Genomic DNA, 21483 nt, shown 5'->3' on the forward strand with positions numbered 1-21483 from the left:
ATCCCCCCCCTTAAGAACTATCCTTTGAATCCATAATATCAGCCACCTATTGATCATTTTCGCCACTTGCCTTTCCTGCAAAAACCATGGAGAAAATTCATTACTCTCAGCTTTCAAACTACCTGGAATCCAACAGACTTCTCAATTCATCCAAGGCAGGATTCTCACTCCCACATATTTTAGAAATTATATGGCCCCTCTGATGACCTTGTCTGGTCATTTGGGATGGAAATGTTCTCCTTTGCTGATGGTATCCAACTTACTGTATCTATCTCTAATAATAATGAGTTAGACGTGCAAACAACATTCCATTGGTGTATGAAAATAAAGGCTACACGGGAGCCTAACATTTGACTTAAGCTCAATAAGAAGAAAACGTAGGTACTACTCTTTGGCCCACTTCCCTATCTTGGACACCCAGCTAGTAGCCAGGTGGGCGCAGGAAAATCCTGGCACCCTCCCCTGCAGCAAAAAACTTAGGGCTGGATTTAAGAAACATGGCGCTGCATCCAATGCAGCACCACTTTTCTTGAGCCCCTTAGCGCCCCCCCCCCACCCAACGCCACCAAGTGTACGCCGTAATTAACATGCAGAGCACCATGGTGGCAGTTAGGAAAGTTTGACGCTAGTTTGCAGGATTACCATCAAAAATGTTGACACTAATCCTGCAAAGCAAATTGAGGCCTGTTGAAAACAATTGTGTACCACCTTTTAATGCCTGCTCTGCTCTGTGATGGCATTAAAAATGCGCCATTTTGCAGGCCCCCGTTGCATACATTATGCCTGATACAGGCATAATGTAGCGCAAGGGGTTAAAAAGTGGTGTAATGCATGCATTGCTCCATTTTGTAAATATTGTGTGCCGTTTTTACCATTATATCGCCACATTAGGGTAAAAAATTGGCGCGATGTGGCGATATATGGCGCTAGGCCGTTCTTAAATTCAGGCCTGAATTGTGGCCGTATTGTGGTTCGACGCCAATGTTTCCTTTTCGAATGTTTCCTTTTCCACTCAGAGTTCCATTTATTTTGCTTTGCTTAGGGACACTCAGAAACGCCTTACCTCTTCTGGCAGAACCTGCCTGAAAGACTCCTACCCTGACTTTAGGAATACATTATTTTTAGTTAACCTAAATTCCTCCGCTATCATCTGAAGCTAACTTAGAATGAAACTTCGTCACCACTCCATCTTAGCACTTGGCTGCTCACCGTTTTCTAAAGTGCAGCGCCTTCCACAATAGAGGCCCAAATATCTATGCAATCTAGACTCACCCTGCATCCCTGCTTGTAATTTCCGGTGTGCTAATGATTCCTTGGGTTAATAAAGCTAGACAAGTTGGTCCTTTATCTTTTTTGTCATACTCTGTGGAACACTTTCACTGGCCTCACGAAGCTCGGTGTCGGAAAGCATTTAAAAAAACGGAAAACCTGGCTTTTCACTCAGTAATTCGACCTGCTCCTCGTTAAATAAGCATAGCTCCAATAAGTCAGTGCCAGGATGCCTTATTGTGGGTAACGCCACAATCCTAGACATGAACATAAATATTCTTTAGATTACAAGTGTGTCAAAAGATGTTAAGTGTATTTATTTCATTATCAAACCACAACGAAAGGAAGGTTATGGGAACCCACTAGCTCTTTGTTAAAAATACATATTTTCTATTATAGAGGAAGACCGTTTGAGTGCACCGTCCTTGTGTGTTCAGACTGACTCGAGGTAGAAAGCCTTTATAACACAACAATCAAAAAAGTTTATGGAAAAGGTTGTGGGGCTATAAACTGAAGACAGTTATGTAATTTCGCAAACAAAGTAAACGTATATTGTGGAAACCCTGAAATAAACCACTATAAACTGAAATGTAAATATGTGAACAAACGTTAAGAGATTCGATTTCCTTTTATTCATATTTGTTTTTCACTTTCACGAGGAACTGTAATAGATGACAAAAATCAGTCAATATTACATAAAACAAATAGCCTGCCCAGAACATTTAATGAATTATTTTTAACAAACTGGATTGAGGTGCACCGGAGAGAGAAAGCATATGCTTTACTCTCCTGAGAATGTGATGAGAGGGGTACATTAGTTTACCTGACCATTGCAGCTACAAAAACTTTTTCCTTGAACTCGGATATGTGTCTTCAGAAACGTATAATATTCACACGTGAATCCATCTCAAGGTCATCCGACAGAGCGTACTTACTTTCATTCCCAATATTAAGCACCCACTTTGCTTAAACATCAAAGTCAACATTTAAGCATATTTGACCCTATGTTTTAATAGACACACTAAATCGTCACCAACATGAATAGTTATTTCAGAATGTCAAAATCATTACAACACCATACATTTAAAATAGAAATATGAAAATCAATACAAAATAAAATATTTAAATTGAAAAATAAAACAAAAGGAGCCGGCCATAGCTCATAACTGTCATAAAGTGAACATGAATGGCCACATGCAAATAAAAAAAGAAAAAGGCATAAGACGAACAGCAAAATGAGGAAGGAGAACCCTGACAATTTTAGAACAACTGCATTAAAAAAGTAGAATTCGAAAAGCAGCGTAGTAAAAACACAGGCAATAAAGGAGCCGGGATGGCCACGTCAAATAATGAATTACTGGACTCCACGAATACGGAGAAGCCAAAACAGCAAGCAACAACTTGATCGCTGCGACCACAAACACCTCTCTTGTATCAAAACGTAAGATATGAAGTGCAGGTACGTACTGTCTGAAGCTCAACCGAATGCACAGCGGTTTTAGACATTGCTTTCGTGGCCTAGCATAAGCAGGACCAAAAAAAGGCGAAATGATGGAGAGCTTCTTCCACAGTGTTACTAAGGGGGAACTTACTCGAGCTGCAATACTTCACACTCCACTTCACACGGAAACTGATTACTGGGAGACCCCCATACCTCCATTTAAGTAGAGTTGTGATGAGGTAGAATCAGGGAGTGTCAAAAATAATGAATAAGCAGGATTGATCTTTATGTCCAGAAACAGATCAGGTAAAGTCTCTGCTTTGACACACCTTAGTTCCATCAGCCACAAATGCTCTTTTATACAATCTTTTATTGTGAGGCAGAGAACTAACTTAGCTGAACCTGGCGAATCCCAAAGAGAGGACAAACCCATTTCATACAGGAATGACTTGATGTAGGCAAGCCAGGATATCTTCTCACACCCCAGAGAGATAAAAGGTGCCTTAATTGAAACTCTATAAGTTTCCAATTCCTCTACAGACCAAAGCCTGTGCCAATACAAAATGGGTCTGGACAAGGTGATACCATTAATTGGATAAAGACCCAAGTCTGAAAACTGAGGAAGATCAGGGGCACTCATTGGGAGATTAAGACCACTCTGCACTAACCTATTTTCAATTTTTCAGAGCTCAGGAGAGCCGATGTATCCCCATGACTCTGCACCATAAATGGCTGAGCTTTTCAATTTGAGAGTGTAGATCTCAACCACCAGTGCAAGAGAGCTTACATGGTCCTTCCTACACATCTTACACACTACCCCGACTTCAAATAGAAGTTAACATGCACACTTACCCATGCGCGTGAACCAGCTCATTCTATGATGTAGGCACACCCCCAGGTAGACAAACTCCTGCACTTGCTCAAAAGGGACACCGTGCTTTACAATGTTAGCCCTGGCAGATTTGTAATGGTTAAACACCATAATGAAAATGTCACTTACCCAGTGTACATCTGTTCGTGGCATCAGTCGCTGAAGATTCACATGTTGTGCATAGCCCGCCATCTGGTGTTGGGTCGGAGTGTTACAAGTTGTTTTTCTTCGAAGAAGTCTTTCGAGTCACGGGACCGAGGGACTCCTCCTCTTTGTCTCCATTGCGCATGGGCGTCGACTCCATCTTCGATTGTTTTCCCCGCAGAGGGTGAGGTAGGAGTTGTTTGTTAGTAATAGTGCCCATGCAATGGATTGAATAAGTATGTACCTATTTAAGATTTAATATATTTACAAATGTACAAAGTTGAAGCTAACTTCCAAACGGCTACAGGCTCCCGGGGAGGTGGGTGGGCACATGTGAATCTTCAGCGACTGATGCCACGAACAGATGTACACTGGGTAAGTGACATTTTCATTTCGATGGCATCTGTCGCTGTAGATACACATGTTGTGCATAGACTAGTAAGCAGTTATCTCCCCAAAAGCGGTGGCTCAGCCTGTAGGAGTGGAAGTAGTCTGAAATAAGGTTCTTAGTACGGCTTGACCTACTGTGGCTTGTTGTGCGGACAGCACGTCTACACAGTAGTGCTTGGTAAATGTGTGAGGCGTAGACCATGTGGCTGCCTTACATATTCCGTGCATTGGAATATTCCCTAGGAAGGCCATGGTAGCGCCTTTCTTTCTGGTTGAGTGTGCCCTTGGTGTAATGGGCAGTTGTCTTTTTGCTTTAAGGTAGCAGATTTGGATGCACTTAACTATCCCTCTGGCTATACCCTGTTTCGATATTGGGTTTCCGGCATGGGGTTTTTGAAATGCAATAAACAGTTGTTTAGTTTTTCTGATGTTTTTAGTTCTGTTGATGTAGTACATTAGTGCTCTTTTGAAGTCTAACGTATGTAGTGCCCTTTCAGCTATGGAATCTGGCTGTGGGAAGAACACTGGTAGCTCTACCGTTTGATTTAGGTGGAACGGTGAAATAACCTTTGGCAAAAATTTAGGATTGGTCCTTAGGACTACTTTATTCTTGTGTAGTTGGATAAAAGGTTCTTGTATTGTAAACGCCTGAATTTCACTTACTCTTCTTAGAGATGTGATGGCAATGAGAAATGCAACTTTCCAGGTTAGGAATTGTTTTTCGCAAGAATGCATAGGTTCAAAGGGTGGACCCATGAGTCTTGTTAAGACGATGTTGAGGTTCCATGAAGGAACGGGTGGTGTCCTTGGTGGTATAATTCTTTTGAGGCCTTCCATAAACGCTTTAATGACAGGTATCCTAAATAGTGAAGTTGAATGGGTAATCTGCAGGTCTGCAGATATTGCTGCGAGGTGTATTTTAATGGAAGAGAAGGCCAGGTTCGATTTTTGTAAGTGTAGTAAGTAACCCACTACATCCTTTGGAGATGCGTGTAATGGTTGAATTTGATTATGATGGCAGTAGCAAACAAACCTTTTCCATTTGCTTGCATAGCAGTGTCTAGTGGATGGTCTTCTAGCTTGTTTTATGACTTCAAAACATTCTTGTGTGAGGTTTAAGTGTCCGAATTCTAGGATTTCAGGAGCCAGATTGCTAGATTCAGCGATGCTGGGTTTGGATGCCTGATCTGTTGTTTGTGTTGTGTTAACAGATCTGGCCTGTTGGGCAATTTGACGTGGGGTACTACTGATAGGTCTAGCAGTGTTGTGTACCATGGTTGCCTTGCCCATGTTGGTGCTATCAGTATGAGTTTGAGTTTGTTTTGACTCAATTTGTTTACTAGATATGGAAGGAGAGGGAGAGGGGGAAAAGCGTACGCAAATATCCCTGACCAGTTCATCCATAGGGCATTGCCTTGAGACTGCCTGTGTGGGTACCTGGATGCGAAGTTTTGGCATTTTGCGTTCTCCTTTGTTGCAAATAAGTCTATTTGAGGTGTTCCCCAACGTTTGAAGTAAGTGTTTAGAATTTGGGGGTGAATTTCCCATTCGTGGACTTGTTGGTGATCTCGAGAGAGATTGTCTGCAAGTTGATTCTGGATCCCTGGAATAAACTGCTATTAGGCGAATGTGGTTGTGAATTGCCCATTGCCATATTTTTTGTGCCAGAAGGCACAGCTGTGTTGAGTGTGTCCCCCCCTGTTTGTTTAGATAATACATTGTTGTCATGTTGTCCGTTTTGACAAGAATGTACTTGTGAGTTATGATTGGTTGAAATGCTTTTAATGCTTTGAAAACTGCTAGTAGTTCGAGGTGATTTATATGCAGCTTTCTTTGATGTACATCCCATTGTCCTTGTATGCTGTGTTGATTGAGGTGTGCTCCCCACCCTGTCATGGAAGCATCTGTTGTCATCACGTATTGTGGCACTGGGTCTTGGAAAGGCCGCCCTTTGTTTAAATTTATATTGTTCCACCATAGAAGCGAGAGGTATGTTAGGCGGTCTATTAACACCAGATCTAGAAGGCGACCCTGTGCTTGTGACCACTGTGATGCTAGGCACTGTTGTAAGGGCCTCATGTGTAGTCTTGCGTTCGGGACAATGGCTATGCATGAGGACATCATGCCTAGGAGTTGTAATATCATCTTCGCCTGTATTTTTTGTGTTGGATACATGCGTTGTATAATCTTTTGGAAATTTTGAACCCTTTGTGGACTTGGAGTGGCTATTCCCCTCGTTGTGTCTATGGTCGCTCCTAGGTATTGTTGTACTTTGCACGGCAGAATGTGTGATTTCGCATAGTTTATGGTGAAACCGAGTTTGTAGAGGGTTTGTATGACCTGATCTGTGTGGTGTGAGCACCCTGTCAGTGAGTCGGTCTTGATTAGCCAGTCGTCTAGATACGGGAATACGTGCATGTGCTGCCTTCTGATGTGTGCAGCCACTACTGCTAGGCACTTTGTGAAGACTCTTGGTGCAGTTGTTAAACCGAACGGCAATACTTTGAATTGGTAATGTATTCCTTTGAATACGAACCTTAGGTATTTCCTGTGCGACGGATGTATAGGTATGTGGAAATACACGTCTTTGAGATCTAAGGTTGTCATTTAATCTTGTTGCTTTAGCAATGGTAACACTTCCTGTAGCGTGACCATGTGAAAGTGTTCTGATTTGATGTATGTGTTTAGTGTTCTGAGGTCTAGGATTGGTCTCAGTGTTTTGTCCTTCTTTGGTATTAGAAAGTACAGTGAGTAAACCCCTGTATTTGTTTGTGTATCTGGTACCAGTTCTATTGCGTTCTTTTGCAGTAATGCTTGAACTTCTATTTCTAGGAGGTCCGAATGTTGTTTTGATATATTTTGTGTTTTTGGTGGTATGTTTGGAGGGATTTGTAGAAATTCTATGCAATAACCATGTTGGATAATTGCTAAGACCCAAGTGTCTGTTGTTATTTTCTCCCACTCTTGGTAAAACTGACTTATTCTTCCCCCCACTGGTGTTGTGTGGAGGGGATGAGTGACGTGTGAGTCACTGTTTGTAGGTGTTTTGGGGCCTTGACATTTTCCCCTGCTTCTAGGGAATTGCCCCCCTCTGTATTGGCCCCGAAAGCCTCCCCTTTGGTACTGTCCCTGGTAGGTGGACGGTGTTGACTGTGAGGTACTGGGTTGTGTGGATTGACCCCGAAACCCCCCTCTAAAGGTTGTCTTGAGGAAGGTGTTGAAAGTGCCTCTGCTCTGCGGGGAGTAGAGCGCGCCCATGGCTTTTGCAGTGTCAGTGTCCTTTTTTAGCTTCTCAATTGCCGTGTCCACTTCAGGTCCGAACAATTGTTGCTCATTGAATGGCATATTGAGCACCGCCTGCTGTATCTCTGGTTTAAAACCAGATGTTCGTAGCCACGCGTGCCTTCGGATGGTTACTGCCGTGTTAACTGTTCTTGCTGCTGTGTCCGCTGCGTCCATAGAGGAGCGTATCTGGTTATTGGAGATGTTTTGGCCCTCCTCAACCACTTGTTTCGCCCTCTTTTGTAGTTCTGTGGGTAGATGCTCAATGAGGTGTTGCATCTCATCCCAGTGGGCTCTGTCATATCGCGCTAGGAGCGCTTGAGAGTTTGCGATGCGCCACTGGTTTGCAGCCTGTACTGCGACCCTTTTACCGGCTGCATCGAACTTTTGGCTCTCCTTATCTGGGGGTGGTGCATCGCCCGATGTGTGGGAGTTTGCTCTCTTGCGAGCCGCCCCTACCACAACCGAATCTGGTGGCAGTTGTGAGGTGATGAAAGCTGGGTCTGTGGGAGGTGCTTTATATTTTTTTTCCACCCTCGGTGTTATTGCCCTACTTTTGACAGGCTCTTTGAATATGTCCTTTGCGTGCCTTAGCATTCCTGGGAGCATAGGCAGGCTTTGGTAGGTGCTATGTGTGGAAGAGAGGGTGTTGAAGAGGAAGTCATCTTCGACAGGCTCCGAGTGTAGAGACACGTTGTGGAACTCTGCTGCTCTAGCCACCACTTGTGAATATGCTGTGCTGTCTTCTGGTGGTGAGGGCTTTGTAGGATACGCCTCAGGACTGTTGTCCGACACTGGGGCGTCGTATAAGTCCCAAGCATCTTGGTCCTGGTCACCTTGGCTTAAGGTGGTGTGAGCCGGTGAATGTGACGGAGTCTGTGCCGGTGAAATGTGAGCCACAGGTGGAGGAGAGGGTGGCGGAGTTATCTTCTTCACCAGTTTTGTTTGTGGTGTTTGTTCTTGTTGGAATTCCAGTCTCCTCTTCCTCCTAATAGGGGGAAGGGTGCTTATTTTCCCTGTTCCACTCTGTATAAAAATCCTTTTTTGAGTGTGGTCCACCTCGGTGGATTGTAATTCCTCCTCGAATCTATGCTTTCGCATTTGAGAGGACAGTGATTGTTCCTCTGAATAGGAACCGGTAGTTGGCTCGGTTGCGGGTCGTTTTGGCACCGAAACCATGTCCACGCTCTTCTTCGGCTCCGAGGCGACTTTCCTCTTTTTCGGAGTCGAACCCTCTCGGCGTCGATCCTCCTCGGTGCCGCTGTCTCTGCGTCGAGCAGCTTCGGCTCCGCTATCTCGGCGTCGATCCTTGTCGGCAGCACTATCTCGGTCCCGAGATGGCTGGGTGCCTGTGTCTCGACCCGAGTCGGACGATCTCGGCACTATTTCGGCCTTCTTCGGTGCCGATGGTCGGTCACCGATTTTATGGGTTGAGCCATGGCCTGATGGCAGTGGCGTCCCCTGGGCCTTGTCAGTTTTCTTATGTGCTATCTTCGACGTCTTACTCACTGTTTCATGGTCGTCAAATTCGTCAGAGTCCGATTCATGGATCGAGAAGGCTTCTACTTCTTCTTGTTCCTCGAAATCTCGGTGTCCTGTCGGCGTGGACGCCATTTGCAGTCTTCTGGCTCGGCGGTCACGGAGCGTTTTTCGGGACCGGAACGCACGACAGGCCTCACAAGTTTCTTCCCTGTGCTCGGGCGACAGGCACAGGTTACAGACCGAATGTTGGTCTGTATATGGGTATTTGTTGTGGCATTTAGGACAGAATCGGAACGGGGTCCGTTCCATCAGCGTCGATGTCACACGTGGTCGGGCCGACCAGGCCCCGACGGGGGATCGAAAACTACCCCGAAGGGCAACGGAGATGTTATCGTATCGATGCGATGTCGATGCTATCTAACCCGATCCCGAACGCAACAATACCGATGTAATTTTCCGATTTTGAGCTAACTTTCCGTTCCGAAACCCGGAGCGAAAGGAACACGTCCGAACCCGATGGCGGAAAGAAAACAATCGAAGATGGAGTCGACGCCCATGCGCAATGGAGACAAAGAGGAGGAGTCCCTTGGTCCCGTGACTCGAAAGACTTCTTCGAAGAAAAACAACTTGTAACACTCCGACCCAACACCAGATGGCGGGCTATGCACAACATGTGTATCTACAGCGACAGATGCCATCGAACATTTAGTTTTATTGATGTTAAGCTCAAGGCCCGAGCACTGCAAAAACATAAGAAGCGCACTAGAATTGCCTTCAGAGCACACAGGGTTTTAGATATCAGCAGTGTGTCGTCTGCAAATAACAGCGTTACAATTTTATGAGGACCCAATCTGGGTGCATCATTGCCCGAGAAATCAAGTGTATCGACAGTCATTAATGTAGAGCGAAAACAACGTAGGGGCCAACCCATGGCCTCTTTTATCCAGCAGGGGACCGGGAACATCAAGGAACTGTTTCTGGCATTGTCAATATTGGCTATCCAGGGATGACAAGGGTTGAAAAAAAATGTTGGTAGGAATTTTAAATGGTGTGTTACTACATGCACCCACATTACTGTCAAGCCTGGACCCAGCCCTAGAATGTGTGGAGGGTGTAAAGGGTCTGAGGAAATACGCTAATGGGAGAGACTTGACACGCCAAGCAGGATCTGCCATTAAACCTAAGTGGCCTAAGAGCAGCTGGTCAAGAAGAGGGGGCTTAAAGTTCACTAGCACACAATCCCCCTCACAGTCTTTAGGATGTAAACCAAGACAAGGTGCTCTTCTGACAGACAGAACTTCATGGGATAGATCCTGAGACCACCTTGCATTAGGTTTTAACCAGTGAACTGTTTTATTCTTCAAAGTCTCAGGATTTTCAGTGATGTTTGGCTGAAGCACAGGGACATGCCTCATAACAATTACATATGGAGTACACTCGGGGGCAGTTAGTGAGAGGATTACTATGGCAGCCAGTTGCAAGATTCCTCCCACATCTTGCTGGCTGACCTGTCAATTTAATGTTTTTAGATTGTCCTCGTGAGTTACCCACTAAGCTCCAGGTGCTATTTGAACCTGCCATGCAAGATAATTGAGTGCAAGGTAACGGATTAGGCCCCCCCCTGCGCCTGCTGCGCCTGCTGCACCTGCGGACAGGGGAGCTCTACAGAGGGGTGTAAGGTATTTCCTAAACCTATAGATGGCAGGACCCTTGATGATTCTAATTCTCAATCTAGCATGTCAAGACGGGTGACTAGGGTAGCTAGGTCAGCCTTTAAAATATCCCTAAGCAAATGTCCCTAAACTCATGTAATAGACACACTGAATTAAAGCAAGCATCAAAGCTGTGGAGTAAAAATAAAAAGAAAGGGAAATGCTGTGGATGAGCAAAATAAAACCTAATGGTAGTAAAAAAAAACAATAATAAAAAAACTAATAACAATAATCGCAGTCTAAGGAAAACTTGCACACAAGTCCACTGGACTAAATTTGAGTTTGGTGTGAACAGCTTCTGTCCACTATGTTGGTAAACGTAAAACTTCTGAACAGGTCACAGTTGAACATATATTTTACACAACAGTGGCTCCTTATCTGAAATTAGTAAAAATAACAAATGAAGTAGAACAGCAGGCAATGCTTATTTACTGAATAATTAGAGAACAAGTATTCAGTATCAGTATCAGTAATGAACAATGTGTCAGGTGTAAAAATATGCTTAGTGCTCATACCTGACATTCGAGGGATGCCAACTTTGTGCATCACTCACAGTGAAAAATGACCCGAACAAACAGTATTACTATTATTATCTTGTTAGGGTCATTTTTACTGTGTGTTTTGCATCCTCATACTCATACTCATACATACATACTCATGAGCACCAAATACATTTTTTCACCTCCCACATCATTGAGTATTGATTATTTTTTTCCATTTATTCAGTAAATAAGTACTGCCTGCTATTCTACTTCGTTTGTCTTTACTCATTTCACATTATGGGCAACTGCAGGTTAAAATATAACTTTGTACGCTCAGGGTGCTAGTGATTTCAGGGTTTACTCTTCTTCTTGATCACCTTTGAACATATGTCATATTTGGCATTGTCCCAGAGGTTTGATTACATTTCCCCACCAAAGTGGTTGCATATTCTAGATGAGGAGCCACTTTGTTCCAGGTGCTGTCAAACATTTGCAACTAAATGTGAGCACTGATAATGGTCCTCTAAATAGGAGTGCAGTAAGTGTTCATATAGTTTTCCTAACATTCAAGTTGGGACACTATACCTACCTTTTCCTGAGGTTTTACACAATTTCAACAGTGATTTTTCATGAACTTAGAACCACAAGAAAAGGGAGGAGACCACTTGTTCTAAAGAAAGTGCCCATTCCACCGACATGCCTTATTAAGTGAACGTCGGTCCATAGTGGAGTCAGAATTATCTCCTCCTGCACCATGTCCTGTGATGGCCTAAAGGAACAGATGATAAATCTGCCATTTGTGTCAGATTTCCCATTATCAGGCTGCATATTAAAATGGATGGAGAAGTACATAGAATGCGAGTGAGCATGACTCAAAAGTCTAAATATCAGCGAAGTGAAACAACAATTTTGCTGCCGATTTTTTTTAATGAACTTTCTTTTGGTTGACCTTTTAAGAATGTTTAAGGCTGTGAATCATTAGAAAATACTATGGTATGCAATGAGTATCAAATGCAGATGCTGTGAATATCTTTCATAAATGCAAGCGGAGCAACAAGTTTGATTGTGTGGTACCATGAGTTGCAGTAAGAGGGGTAGAATTTGGCAGTAATGTTTCTTAATGGAGTAGTACATCCCCACAAGCAGAATGCAGTTTGATGGCAGAATCTCATGGCTACTGTAGGGAGTTTGGTAGATTAGCATGTTCCAGGTAGGAGGAACTGACATGAGCGGCACTATTTTCAGTATGCCTTGGTGGAGTTGCACAATAATGTTGGATGCATACTGAGAAAGGAATGTTGCATTATTTTATTGGTTGATATGAACACCTGAAGAATAGTTTCATACCAATTATTGTGTGAATCATGTGTGTGGCAGCTAGATAGTATATTGTAGTCTATACAGTATATAGAAATAGGATAATAACAAATGTGTGGATTTGAAAGATAGGTTACATATTCCTAAAATGGTCTTGTATGCCACTTCTTTGTTCCAATACTAAAGATACCTCCTTTTGCATGCCAACAATATGCAGAATGTACATATTGTAACTAGTTATTTTCGAGTTATGTACTGTGTTATGTTATGTGTCTGTGGATGATGGAAAAGCTCCATTACATAGTCACTATGGAAACACACACAAGTTTAATGGAGAAATCAAATATTGCCTCTTGGGCTCACAAATGTCACTGTCCACAAGCAATCGATTGACTGCTTACCTGATGGCCAGGCATCCCAGGAGGACCTGGGGGACCAGGTGGACCAGGTGGACCCTACAGAAGGACACAAATGGAAACATATGATGTAGAGACAATGTGATCTCCAGCAGCTGGAGAAATAAAGGCAAAGGTAGCCTGCTTGTAAAGGAAGGAATTTATGAATGAGGCAAAACTCCAATCAAAACATAAGTCTCATATTGAAAGAGTAGACTTGGTAGCTATAAAAGGAAGAAGTTTTATAATAGGAAGGTGAAAGACAGGTAGAAGGGGAAGAACTAAAGGTCTTCATCACTAAAGATCAGCACAATCCTTTAGAGTTATTATCAATCAGTTTTTTCATTGGTTGGGATCAATGTTGAGGCATAATTGGCCATATGAACTGCAAAACCTGAGATTAGATAGAATTGGTTGTGTTTGTATACATTCAGTAATGGGATGCCACTTGGGTATATGGATGTCTGTATCACTAGAATTTTAATGACAATGAGGTCTTCTAAAATCTAAAGCAATTGAAGCACATGTTCCCAAACTGTTATGATCACTGTTTCTTCTTGTCACTGTATGCCAATAAAGCTTCCACTGTCTTTTGGTCAGCAAAGTCATCACCCATTTCCAGACCTGCTTCTCTTTTATTTCATTAGTAACACAATCCTGTCCTTGCTATTTGTCATCTCTCAGAGTGTTGCTCTCCTCTTCAGTCTACATCTTGCCAAGGGTCAATTACTGAATGGAGACATTTATGCCTTTGTCTTTTCCTTCCATCTGTTAACGTATTTGCCCAAAGGCATTCTTTTCTGATCAACAATGTGATTTCTACAACCAGTTTGCCCTTCCTTACAGGCTCCAACAAGGAGCAAATGGAATGGCCCTTGCATCCTGCCCTTGACATGCCCTAACATTTAGCCACTCAACAGAGCTAAAATACATCTTCATATGGTGCAGATGATTCATCTACTGTACTATTTAAGCCCCCGGAGCATTTTGTTCCAACCTTGCTGAGTGTTCTTTGAAGCCCGATAAAATACTGATCGGATTACAAAGCTACCTGACTAACACACAAGCGATTTGGGCAGAGGGTGAGGGGAGAGCTGAGATTGCAGTGAGAAAAAAGAATGGTGTCCCATATCCCACAAAGAAATCCATCTATCAAGGCTAAGAAAATGGGAATTCAATATTGGAAGAGACATGGAAGAGGAAGGCTTCCCTTTTACACTGTCTACTTCTGACCCAAAACACCCTGGTCGTGGAAATACGATTGAAATTATATTTGCTTAGCATTCACTTGTATTGCACAGTCCTGCCTTTGAAAGATTGAAATAATAAGCCACTCTTACTACCCATCTCCCACCCTAATGCTTCTCCGCTCCACCTTGCCCTGGCATTGTAAATGAAACTATTTTCCTTCCGTCTCCCACTTAAGATGGTACAGAGCACCCTGGAGCTGCCTTCTGAATGCATGTAGCACCAAAGAAGCCTTGAAAACCTCACAGCAGAGTAGAAAGAAGGGCGGCTGTAATGAAAGCACAAGAAGGAATGATTGAGACAAATGAGCAGCAAGGATGAGAAAGATAAGAAGGTCTGAAAGAGGGTGAAATGAGCAAACAGAGAAGAATACATTTTTTGATACTTAACACTGAGGACAATTTCATACTGGACATAGGCTAATATATATGGGGAGACAGTCAACAGTATGAAAGGGATAAATGGTGCAAAGGAAGAGGGTGTACTATGCAGAGAAGTAGGAATGCAGGAGCGGTGTGGCGCAGAGAAAGTGGGAAGTAATGGGCAAGGAGAAAGAAGAAAACAAGTGGGGAGGACAGAAAATCAAAAGAAACACAGTAGAACACGTGGGGGACTAATCTTGGAGTATGAAGGCAAGCAAGTAGAAAGAGGTGAATAGGTGGATTATAATGTAAGGGTCGAAATCAATGAGTAATATAATCAGTTAAATGGTAAGGACAAGAATAGAGAAAGAGGAGACTGAAGAAAAAGCTTAAAGATGGAGAGAGAAGTGAATATAACAAGAGTGTAAGAATTCCATCATTCATGCAACTTTCTTCTGTTTTACTTTTGTTTTTCTGGTCTGCTCTTTTTGCAGTAACATGAAGGTACTCCACACCTGTGGAACAGGTATATATGGAGGTTTTGATTGGCCCCTCTTCATTGACTATGGCCGGAGGCTATCTTAAGTGAAGTAGAAAGGCAATGAATGACAAACACAAATGTATGGATTTTCCTCTCCAGATGCTCTTCATCTATGCCTGCAAACTTTAAATCATAATGCCTAATGGATGTGGAAGATGGTTGGGTCCTATAGGTGTGACACTTCTAATAATTACCCAACCCTCAGCTTCATTCGACATTGGCTGATGGGATACTGGTAACCCACATGGCATGTTTAATTCTGTCTGCCATCAGGGCTCTTTGTGAACGAGGGCAATTACCAGAAGCTGGAGCAGGCTGCTTTTAAAACACCAGTCCATGCACATCCCTTTGCTTTGTCTAGGACTACGATGAAAGATTACCTTTTTTTCCAGACCAAGAGAGTTCCAGTAACATCTTTGCCCACCTAGCTCCAGAAAACTGATTAAATAAACTTGAGTGAACTGGCAGAAACAACCTAAGCATTATATGATTAAACCATTGCATGTCCTATAGTCAGATTGGGACTAGGACAGAGAAACAAACTCCCCTTTCCTTGACTAAGCCTCAATTAAGACATCATTTGGGCAATACAAGAGGTGTAAAATGGAATGTCTGAGCCCGTCACAGGAATACTCTTTCTTGGACCGAGTTGGTAATGGACGGCAAGCTATTACAGTGAATACATCTCTTGAGGTGAAAATCGTGTGTTTGAAGGCAACTATTTTTCTTGTAAAGTTTTAATTAAGATCTCTGTAGCTAGTAACGGATGGCACTGTAAGTTTTTTTCATTTGCAGTAGAACACATTTCTGATATTCTTGATACTCCTTTGTGGATTTTTAAAAATACATATCAGTTCGCCTTCTTAAAAAATACCTTAAAGGTGTGAATGTGATTTCTGACATTTTTGTATGTCTTTATACCACTGTCTATATGTTTTCATTACTCTAATGTTGCAGTAAATGCCAGTGGTTACTTCACTACTGATGCAGTAGAATCTGATTCTGGGCCACAGAACATGGGTTGTGCGATGCTGAGTTTCAAGAGACCAGCAGCCCTGTCTTAATAAAGAATGCAGAGCAGGAAAGACAGCGTGGAGAATTGAAAAGGAAAGTGTAAAACTGAGCAATATGCAGTGGGGAGAGAAGGCAAAATAAGGTGAAGAATTGAGACTGGATGGGGAGAATATGTATGGGAAAGTGGGTGTCTAGTACAGAAAGTAAAGAAAGCTTGCTTAATGCACACTGTAGAAGGGTAAAACGTAAGGAAAATAAATAGAGCAGAGAGACGATAAAGGGAATTCAGATGAATTGGAAAAAAATCAGTAAGAAATAGAAAGTAATGGAAGTTGAGGAAATGAACAGAAAAATTACTGTGATGTATGGTGAGAGAATTTAGGGAGTAACGTGGCAGGGCAATGGATGCGGGAATGAGCGATACAAAGGAAGAAGGAATGAGTAATTGACAGGAGAGCAGGTAACAAGGTAAACGTTGAGATGAGAGAGGGAGAGACAGGAAGGATAGAGCAGAGAAGGAAATGACAATAGACACGGGAGAACAAAAGGCAGACAAAGACGAACCTGCAGACCCAGCTGCCATGAGTTTTCACTCCCCATTCCTGGCGCACCCTGCGGAGCCAAAAGAAGTAGCCTTAGTTTAGTAATGCAACTGCATCCCGATAGTGCAGAGGATCTAGAAAATCCAGCCCACAAAGGTCTGGGAAATGGCCGGCCATGCATCCTTAGCCCAACAGCAAGGCAGGCAGCACCCTAAAGTAGACCCAGTACTTACAGGCATTCCGGAGAAGCTGTGATCCACCCTCGGGGGAGGCTGGCAAGAGCACTCCCCGCGATCACCCTGTAAACAAAATGCAAGATTAGTCAGCTTTGACTACCGGATAAAGGATGCGAGACTATAGTGTGACGTGGGTATCATAGGAGTTCTTCTTATCTGTCACTGAATGGAGAGTAAAGAATCTCGAAAGAATCACAAAAGGAAACTCTCGATAAGCTTATAATCCATGTCCCAAAATCTGTGCCACTCTCGGCAGACACTGAAATCCCTAACACACTTAGTGAAGACACACATTACATGACTGAACACTAACATCAACTGGTTATCGAGCAGCGTAATTCGATGCTAATGTACAGAATAGATAAATAGCACAAAGCTTACTTTTTCTCCTGGTGCTCCTTTTTCACCCTGTGTGGATCAAAATACATCAAATGTTAATGAGAAAGTCAAAGAGAGAGAAAAACCAAGACTAAAAGACCTATTGCAAAAGAAGGAGAGAACAATAGGAATAAAAAGAAAGGGACAGAAGGTGCAAGGAAGAGGTCAAGAGAAATGTAAAGAAAAAGAAAATAAGAAAGAACATAGAATGCACAACAAGAAAAAAGAGAAATGAATGAAGATGGGGAGAAGAAAGGAAGGAAGTGAGGCCGCATGAAGGAAAAAGAAAGGAAGAAGAAAAGGAGTGGGAGTAACATGGGATGAAGCCAGGCCATAGTTGGAGTGAAAGTATTAGATTCAAAGCAATAGAGAACATGAAGCAAAGACACTAATTTTGTTGAGACACCGACGGTCGACAGGGAGGAAGAGAGGTAAAGTGACCGAATTACATACCGATGCTCCATTTACTCCAGGGATGCCAGGCATCCCTTCCTGTCCATCACGACCCTGTGGAGAGGTTCAGTAGAATAGATTTTACTACTGGTCCACACATAAGCAAAGCCAGCACCTGAACATGAGTATCTTCGCCATCGCCACAATCTCCTAGAAGATTCTGTTAGATATATCCATCATCACCCTCTTGTTTTTGGAAGTACATAGCAGAACACCAAGCGGATGGAGCAGTCTCAAGAAAAATCCTAGACGTATTCCAAATAAAACTACAATACTTGTTTATACTCTTCCACAACCTCAAAAGGAAGAACTGCAGACCATCCACCTAGCCAAGCCCCCTGTATCAAATGTACTCTCCCCTGTGGTGTGTTTGGCTTATCTTGCATTGCTGAACTGGCTCTGGTCAGAAAGAGAGCTCAGTGAGCTGAGTCCCCACAGCAGAGGCATGTGGCTTTAAATACAAGCCAGTGTCTTGAACATTGGCAGGGCCAGTAAAGTCTGTTATTCTTCAATAAGTAGCACTGACTTGAGCAACAACAGCATCTACTATATAAGTGTCAAGAGACAATTTAATTCATGTTGATCACTAGGAAAGTGGGCAAAGTTTCCAGAATGGCCCAATCCATGGAGCTGTTTCCCCTTTATGTGTAGTTAACCTATTTCTAAAGCTCTCAGTCTCAGCCAGTAAAGGACAGAGGCACAGGAAATATGAAGTAACAGCAGCAAGCGTTTTGGTCAATTGGGAGGGCGGAGAAATCAGCCCAGGTCTTCCAATGTCCACAGCCCGCAACCGAGCCCCTAAACAAGGACTTAAGCAGAGAACAGATCATCAGGGGTGAATGTGAGCTTTGTGTAAGTTTCAAGAGTGCTTTGCTCTACGTGTAATGCATGGGAGGGGTTGATATTTGAAATGCCCTTGAGTGCCTCTAAGCTTCTAACCTGGCGGTAATGTCATCTTATCTTTGTGGTGCTGTAGTATTACGTACAACATTCAGTCAATTCCCACACTCCTCTGTGACAAGATATTAATTCAAACATATTCAAAAACTATCAATCAATAACAGTCTTAACTTACAAATCCATGAGAAAACAACATAACTTACTGGGGTCCCGGGGATGCTGGGGCCTCGAGGCCCAGGTGGCCCCGGGGGACCTTGAATACCTCTCTGCCCACTGGTGCCCTAGAAGAGGTGGAGAGAGAGAGAGAGAAAAGGTAAGGAGAGAGTTAATCCGAAGCAACTACTTCAACCGCTGGCTCTGTCCCTCCTTGGCTGCGCCCTACACAGATGGCTTCTTTAAACCATCTTGCAAAATCAGGGGGTCTTAAACAATCAAGAAAACCAAGTGCTGAAGCTCTCATTACGAGATAGGATGCAAGAAGAGTGCTGACTTACTCCTATCTTCAAATGAGCTTCCGTAATTAAAAGCGCAAGTGCAATTTTACTATACGTTGAAATAATTCAATACATAAAATTAACGCATTATGTTTTTTTTTTCCACGCAGTGATATATATTAAAGTATGTGAAGAAAGCATGCAGGAATTTCACATTTTAACGTAAGTTAAGAAGGTATATCCAACAATTATGAGCCACTTGAAGGGGGGGACGACAAACAGGTGCAATTACCCCTCTCCCACTGCTAAAGAAAAGAGGTTGTAAATCAATGCAAAAAAAAAAAACAATAGAACAATTTTAAATGTGCAACTGCGGCAAAACGCATGCGACTACCACAAACATAATTTAATTGGCCAAAATCAGCAAAAAGTAGATTCTGACGTTTGCAAGTACATCGATGTACACACAATCTGAAAGACAACACTAAGGAGCCTCGGACTTCAGTTCACCTTTTTGAGGGAAAGTGTAAATAACATTCAGTAAGAATGCAGTGAGTAATAGAGCTGAGGCACCTCTTCCTTTATAAAATAGTTGCAACATAAAGGAGTGTAATGCGCCATGACATAGCATACAAAAAAAAAGCTTTACATTCACAGCAAGGCACAAAAGAAGGTTTCCCATGCACGTTTGTCCCTCAATAGAAAATCCTATACGTTCTTCCGTTTCCAGCTCTTTGCTAGCTCTTAGTAAATCTTATCAATGTGCACTGATCAGTTTACACATTTCATCATTTTCACTGTCACTATTTGGCTTGTATCAACTTCGTGTTCTCCTCCTCAATGGTTTCCAAAAGAAGCACTACATTCACCAGCATGTTACTCGAGGTGGGCGGAACTCATGGAGTATCACTCTGTGGAATTCTGCGGAGTTACAGTAAAACTCCATGAGATTCTGCTGAGTTCTGCAAATGCCTGTTACCGGAAAGCGGCCCCCGGGTAGGTCCCCGGTCATTAACAGGAGAAATGCGATACTGGGTAACTGTTTGTGGGCACGTGTATTTCCAGGGAGCCATTATCATAATTTGGGACGGGCAACCTTTCGACTAGACTGACCAGACTTGCAGTTGGTATGAGTAAGTGACCTGAGCATATCTGTTAACTTGAATCCCACTAGGGTCCATGCAATATTCTAAGGAGAAGTTGGCTTTATGTTTTTGGTCCTGATGAAGTGTCACTAGATACTTTGTGACCATTAAGACACGAAACATGTCGATCTAGTATTGAAGGAGATTGGATAGTGCCCATCTCCCTTTGATCACATAAAGTGAGAGTGCATTTGAGCATTATCTCTACCAGCACTCCCTATACTGTTTCTGTATCTTGGCCTAAACCTATTTCTGATTAATTAAATATGATGGTTTTGGTTTAGAGCCAATTTTACTCTCTATTTTTCTTCTCTACTGACTACGCCTATAGATTGCATTCATCCTCGGCATAACTATACTTGGTAAAAGATCTCCGGTTAAGAGCCCCCCTTTTCTAAGGGGGCCCGTCAGACATTGCAGTGCTGGTCTGACGAGGAGCTTGCCCAGTGATGAAGCTTGACATCCTATTGGGTGTGTGAGGGCTCTCCTGCTCCTGGCAATAGAGTTCCCCTGTGCTTTATTTGTGTCTCCACTCTTTACATTTTTGGAACAGTGTACTTTATGACTTTTATAGGTTATATTTGGGAGGTTGCACACTGGACCATTAATCTCCCTGTCCCCCACTTTTTCGGGTTATATGAGTTCTGCAAATGGGCATAAAGAGGCACATTGTTCTGATTTTTAGCTCCAGCTCATTCTGTGCTGAAAAATCTGCAAAAATGGCACCACGCCCTGCACCAAAGGGCGTTGCTTTCCGAGTGGATTTTGCTGCCGCTTGTGTAGATTTTCTACTTGAATGGCAGCTTTGCGGCTGCATATGATTGCAACTGCCCACGGCCGGCTATGTTGGGGAAATCTAGCTGGGTGCCCTCCTAGCAGGGGCAGCTCCTCCACTAGAGGTTGAGGGCGTGTCCTGCATGTCAGGTAAGTGTATTTTCTTTATTTTGCTTGTGGTGCGCAGCACAATCATGCATGCCACTAACACTGCCCACCACCCATTCGCCCACCCCACGACTCTCCTTCGATGCCAGCTGTCACTGCCTCCCAGTGACCGAAAATCATGCTATTTGACACCAAATCGCACTCAAGGTTCACCAGCATTATGTTGGCCATCCATGAGCAGAAACTCCACCACTCAGTGGTTGGCAGAAGTTGGTCAGAACTCCACATTACATGCAAAATGTAGAGTGGCCAAAGTTCCACCAACTCTGTGGAGAGGAATTTACTGCCCACTTTAACATGTTACACACAAGGACAACTGCCCGAACCTCAGCTGGGCCAAAACTAAACCTCCCCTGGGTTCTTTGTTCTGAATATAAGTCTCTAGTTCTCCCTGAATCTACGGATGTAGGAAGAGCTGGGAATCCTTGCTACCGCCTATAAGTGCCAAAAATCATAAATATGTAAGATGAACATGAACATATCACTGAGAGATCAAGGAAGGT

At 43.1% G+C, this 21483-nt stretch overlaps 1 protein-coding gene across 4 annotated transcripts in view; it reads right to left on the minus strand.

Moving 5' to 3' along the window:
• COL16A1 (collagen type XVI alpha 1 chain) overlaps positions 1-21483 on the minus strand; it is a 717464-nt gene that overhangs the window by 183918 nt on the left and 512063 nt on the right. For all 4 annotated transcript variants that reach the window (XM_069223294.1, XM_069223295.1, XM_069223297.1 and 1 more), the window contains 6 exons: positions 18663-18740; positions 17560-17613; positions 17110-17136; positions 16726-16791; positions 16515-16562; positions 12792-12845 (listed from right to left, as the gene is read on the minus strand). In XM_069223294.1, coding sequence (XP_069079395.1) covers positions 12792-12845; positions 16515-16562; positions 16726-16791; positions 17110-17136; positions 17560-17613; positions 18663-18740 — 327 coding nt within the window. The remainder of the gene's footprint in view (positions 1-12791; positions 12846-16514; positions 16563-16725; positions 16792-17109; positions 17137-17559; positions 17614-18662; positions 18741-21483) is intronic.

Source organism: Pleurodeles waltl, chromosome 3_1 (assembly GCF_031143425.1).
Source record: "Pleurodeles waltl isolate 20211129_DDA chromosome 3_1, aPleWal1.hap1.20221129, whole genome shotgun sequence".
In the NCBI taxonomy this organism is placed as follows: domain Eukaryota; kingdom Metazoa; phylum Chordata; class Amphibia; order Caudata; family Salamandridae; genus Pleurodeles; species Pleurodeles waltl.